Source organism: Cynoglossus semilaevis, chromosome 8 (genome assembly GCF_000523025.1).
Source record: "Cynoglossus semilaevis isolate Cse_v1.0 chromosome 8, Cse_v1.0, whole genome shotgun sequence".
NCBI lineage: Eukaryota > Metazoa > Chordata > Actinopteri > Pleuronectiformes > Cynoglossidae > Cynoglossus > Cynoglossus semilaevis.
In genome coordinates, this window is record NC_024314.1 from 24,832,328 (window position 1) to 24,837,752 (window position 5,425).

The 5,425-nt window shown below is 44.8% G+C and overlaps 2 protein-coding genes across 2 annotated transcripts in view; both read left to right on the forward strand.

The window, feature by feature from the left end:
- Nucleotides 1-234: 234 nt before the first annotated feature.
- LOC112487367 (small integral membrane protein 30) lies at nucleotides 235-1,183 on the forward strand. The gene has a single exon (XM_025057897.1). The coding sequence runs from the start codon at nucleotides 321-323 to the stop codon at nucleotides 513-515; it is 195 nt and encodes a 64-aa protein (XP_024913665.1). The 5' UTR covers nucleotides 235-320; the 3' UTR covers nucleotides 516-1,183.
- Nucleotides 1,184-2,842: 1,659 nt separating this feature from the next.
- The window catches only part of gpr85 (G protein-coupled receptor 85), a 5,786-nt gene continuing 3,203 nt past the window's right edge, over nucleotides 2,843-5,425 (forward strand). The window contains exons 1-2 of the mRNA XM_017033916.2: nucleotides 2,843-3,140; nucleotides 4,488-5,385. Of these exons, the coding sequence (XP_016889405.1) occupies nucleotides 4,655-5,385 (731 nt within the window). The 5' untranslated portion in view covers nucleotides 2,843-3,140; nucleotides 4,488-4,654. The remainder of the gene's footprint in view (nucleotides 3,141-4,487; nucleotides 5,386-5,425) is intronic.

Consider the following 5,425-nt stretch of genomic DNA (forward strand, 5'->3'; position numbering starts at 1 on the left):
GACGCTAATTTGAGTATTTGCTATATTTTGCCAAGTTTTTGCGACTGCTAAACTTGGCAAACTTGCTACTAAGAACAGCGCTAAGCTAAAATGCTAAAAGTTAAGTCAGATTAGGTTGTATGCAGCAGAGTAATGTTCTTAGTTGAAGTATACAAAAGAAAGAAAAAGAGAAAGGAAAAGAAAAACTAGTTAAATTTAAAAAAAACAGACATCAAATGGCTCTCTGCCATTGGTTGAGCGCACCAGGAAGTCCAGCCGCTGTCACCTGACTTTGACGCAGGCGCTCCGGCTTCCCTACCCGTGAGTCGACAGCGGAAAACATGGCCATGGAACACCGACGGCAACTTTCAGACTCTGCAGCCATCGTCTGGCTGATGTTTCTCTCTCTAATCCCCCCGGCGGAGGCTTACGACGCTGGCGACGCTCTAGCCTTGCTCGTGGGCACCATCCTGGCCGTGATGGGTCTGTGCGTCTTCCTCGGCTGGTACGCACGGAGGCAGAACGACCGGCTGTGACGCCGTTGGTTGTTTACGTCTACTGCAGCCCCGGTGTTTATCACGGACCCCGTGGCACAAACGTTTGTGTCAAATCGACTGAACCGGAACGTGTCTTTTTGGAATCGATGCGTCAAAACGCCAGAAACGACGTACGCTCCAACTGGAGGGGGGGGGGGAGGAAAGCATCCCGGAAGTCCGAACACGGAAGTGTTGTTACACTTCTTGCCAAACTGTTGCCCGCGTTGACTTTTGCACTTATATAATGACTCGTGTCCATGCTTTAAGTGGCCGTTGTTCTGTTCTGTTGTATTTGTTTGAAACACATCACCGAAGTGCCACGGAGTGACGCACGTGGAGCCACTGTTTTACTGTCCTGCTTTGTTGAACAGTCGCCCGCTGATGACACACGTTTAATTTCCAGTATTTAGTCGTAAAAATGCACAGAAAAAAAAAACACAGGTTCACTTTGTAATATAGAAATTTAAGCCACCTGTTCTGATGAAACATTCCGGCTGGGTTGTGTTTGTTAGTTTGTTTTATATTTGTGACACTGGTAAATGATTAATATTCTAGCTGCAGGGGGCGATGCTGTGTAGCTGTTTCTCTGAAGCAACTTTTTTCTTTTTGTAAATTTGTCAAATGCAACTTTGGGAATACACCAAGAGTAAATACAAATACTCAATGAACATCTTGCATTTTCTTCTGTTTGCTTGGTCACTTGCTCAAAGTATACACAATGTATACGTATAAATATATATTTATATATAAAAATATATATATTTATGTATGTGTATATATACATATATTTATGTAGGTAAATATATATATACACATATATATGTATGTGTATATATACATATTTATGTATGTGTATATATACATATATTTATGTATGTATGCATATATATACGTATATAAATGTGTGCTAGCAGGGCCTGTGGTTGAACCGCAGACCTTTGTTTGGTTTTTTTTAGGTTCATTTAAAATACAGTGAACCACATTTAGTTCAAAATATAAAATGGTCCAAATATTATGGCAACACTCACGGGTCCTGACCCACGTTTTGTGAACTCCTGAGTCCACATTAGCGCTGATATACTTGCATCACAGCATGGTCGCTGGTTGAAACATTAAAAATGGACGTGCAGCTCTGTGAAGGTTGCAGCTAGCGCCTGTAGCAGCACATTCTTGACATGTACCACTATGATTAATTCATGTTTCGTAGGACAGGTGTAGCGAAGCCAACTCTCCCGCCCACTCCTGGTACGAAGCTGACTGAATCGCTGTGTTGCACTTGTTACACGGCTCGTGACATCACAGCTGTGCATACACGGCTGCGAAATCAAATCCTATGAATATGTCATGCTGGCCTCGCAGGATGAACAACAGTGCACAAAAGTGCCTCGTCAATTATGCATGTACAGTACGGTAGAGGTCGCCGTGCCGCCCCCAGTGTAGTGGGCCGGTTAATTTAGTATGGAAGTTGCTATTTCTGTGTATTTAAAAAAAAAAAATCAGCGTGAGCACAGTGGGGTCACATATTAACCTTTGACACTCAAGGAACTCTTGCAATTTCAACGCTATAGAAAGACCAGGAATCGCATTGTTGACCTTCAGACTGTAAGGCAGAAACACTAACCACTGAACCACCATGTAGGCAGTGCTGCAGACTTTCCTTCTGAATAAATACATCTCTGTAGTCCACTGAACTTCCATGGGATTCACCTCAGAGTTTTGTGCTGACCGGTCAATAATAATCACTTTGTCCTCCTAGTGGATGGTGTGGTCTATGACGTCCTCTTGACCAAGGTCCAGTTGTTGACACTTATATAGTGATGACGCTGTGTCCTTTTCCTGCATCTTTGAGAATTAAAAATAGTTCTGTCATGCCTAAACTAACTGAGAAGTATATATTAAATATATATACACATCTATATTTTATGTTTTAGGGTTTGTGGTTTGATGTTGTGCGGAAATGCTGCGTCAGTGATTCCTGGCTATGCTGTTTAATCCCTTGTCATTTTTTTTTTAAATATTAATTTAGTCTGTGTTTGTTGTGATGTTTTCAGCTCGCACCCAATTAACCAACTTCTTTAATGCGCAGATAATTAATTTACTTTATATTATACATACATCACTGGTTTTTACAACTTAGGGCTCAATATATTACATAATATAGTGATTAATTTTCACTGCTTTACTTTAGAGGACGACATTGTGTAAAAAAAAGTGATTTTTTTTTCCCCCATTATAAGACTGGTTTAAATGGTATGTCATGAAAAAATAATAATTAAAACATAATAATAAACCAGTCAGAATAATATTAAACTGTGTCGTCTGCCAACCTGAGGTACAAAAGTAATCTGAGTACAGAGTAAGAGGGCAGCAGAGACCCCTTAAGAACAGATGTTGACGGAGCTGCCGCTGCAACCGCTGCTGCCGCTGCAACAAGAGACGAGACGCGTCTTGGATCACAAATAGGAATGCAGGGCGCATGCGCACTGTGCTCCGTTTACTGTAGGATATTCACCGTGGAGGAAAAAAGAGGGCAGGCGACAAACCAGGCTTTTAATAAGAGCAAAAAGCCGACCAGGGCAATGTGAATAACTCCGAGCAGGAACAGATAAGGATTTTTACCAACAGGTAGGATTCAAATTCATCTAATGATCGCTTTTCTGCCCCTCCTCCTCCTCCCTTTTCTCTTTTTCTACCCTCCGTCTCTCATTTTGCTCTCCTTTTCCTCCTCCGCTCCATCGTTTATTTTTCCTCTCTCTCTCCGTTTTTCACCCCCTTTCTCTGGCCTGGTCTTGTTTGCTGCCTGCGATCTGGGCTGTTGAAGGAAGAGACATGGGATTTTTATTTTGCTTTTTTGTTTTAATATTCTGAGGCATGATGAATTCATCCTGCTGCGTTTTTAGCCCCAAATCCATCGGACCCGTACGCGCGTAAAACAGTCGGCTGAGGGGAGCGGAGGAGGACGCGTAAGTAGACGCAAAAAAAAAAAAAAAAAAAAAAAAAAAGCTCCGCCGTAGCGCAGCAGAGACAATGTAATGGTTATTGCAATAACAACAGGCGTCAAATGCACAAATTGCGGCGCGGAGCTGCCATCTGGGTTGTTGTTGTCACCTCACTCACTTCCATCCATTTCTCCCACACTGGCTGAGGAACAGCCGCGCATTCATTCCGTGTCATAAATGCGGATTGTGGGGAGAGACAGTTTTTTATTCTCTCCAGTCTTTGTTGCCTTATTACAATATGAAAGATGCTCTCCGGAAAATGGAGGCTGGTTCCAAAGCTGCCCTAATTAGAACACTGCTGATTAACGCCAGAGCAGTAATCCAGTTAACCTTCTGATCAGTGGAAGAACAAAAAAGAAAAGAAAAAAAAATCAGGGATGCGTTATTATGATTATTATTATCATCATCCATGTGCTCTCCGTGGATTGGCCACAGTGCATGAAGACAAAGCTGGGTTTATTCACAGAGCTTCCCTCTGTTCTCTTCTGCAGCCTGAAGGGTGTGAACAAGATTTTATTTTAGGGCTGCATTTCTGTTGCCTGCTGTATTCACCCTGTGCTAAATACCCCCAAAGTCCAAGCCCAGGCTCTAATCACCACGACTTCTGCTGCTTTTTTTTTTTTTTTTTTTGTGATAGAAACGCTTCCTTTTGTTGTACGATAAAAACTGGACTTTTGTTGTGTTTTTTTTCTTTCTGTCCATGACATTCCCAGGTCCAGAATGATTGTCACAGATTAATGGGTTGGTTCTAATCAAGCTCCATCACTTGCCCGTCTGAGTTTAGGGTCTAAAGGGCAAACAGGGATCCAGGCGGAGGGACGGGGGTAGTTTGGTCGACTTGAGAATGAAATCTGAAAAAAAAGAAGAAAAAAATAAAGGCAGAGATGGTTGTGACATTGTGGATGTTGTAGCTGATGAAAACAAAGCAGCTGTTGTCTGAGACTGAGTGCTGACGCTGGACGATGTTTTTCAGGTGTCTTTTTTCTAGGTGTGATGAGACAAAGGAACAAAAGGATGCCTTAGCAGAGAGGGTGCCTATATGCCTGGAAACCTCTTCAAAGCACACCGCCAAATGGATACAACGCCTCCCCCTGCTGCCGCTAGATCATGATACTTGGCTGAAGCTGTTCCGCTATCTTTATGATCCCTCCTCCATCTATGGCGAACTATAGCCATGCATTGGACCACACCATCTTGCAGAATGTCTCTCCTCTCGCCACGTTCCTCAAATTGACCTCTCTCGGTTTCATCATCGGAGTCGGTGTGGTTGGAAATCTGCTGATCTCCATCCTGCTGGTCAAAGACAAGAGCCTGCACCGAGCACCCTACTATTTCCTGCTGGACCTGTGCGCCTCTGACATCCTGCGCTCGGCTATCTGCTTCCCCTTCGTCTTCACTTCGGTCAAGAATGGCTCTGCCTGGACCTACGGCACGTTGACCTGCAAAGTGATCGCCTTCCTGGGTGTGCTCTCCTGTTTCCACACGGCGTTCATGCTCTTCTGTGTCAGCGTCACCCGCTACCTGGCTATCGCTCATCACCGCTTCTACACCAAGAGACTGACCTTCTGGACCTGCCTGGCGGTCATCTGCATGGTGTGGACGTTGTCGGTGGCCATGGCGTTCCCACCGGTGCTAGACGTAGGGACGTATTCCTTCATACGGGAGGAGGACCAGTGCACCTTCCAGCACCGCTCCTTCAGGGCGAATGATTCGCTGGGCTTCATGCTGCTGCTGGCGCTCATCCTCCTGGCCACACAGCTGGTTTACCTCAAGCTCATCTTTTTCGTCCACGACCGTCGGAAGATGAAGCCCGTCCAGTTCGTCCCTGCCGTCAGCCAGAACTGGACCTTCCACGGGCCGGGCGCCAGCGGGCAAGCCGCGGCCCACTGGCCGGCCGGCTTTGGCCGCGGC

Coding starts and splice junctions, on each gene's coding strand:
- LOC112487367 (XM_025057897.1), top strand. CDS start 321: ATGGCCATGGAACACCGACGGCAACTTTCAGACTCTGCAGCCATCGTC.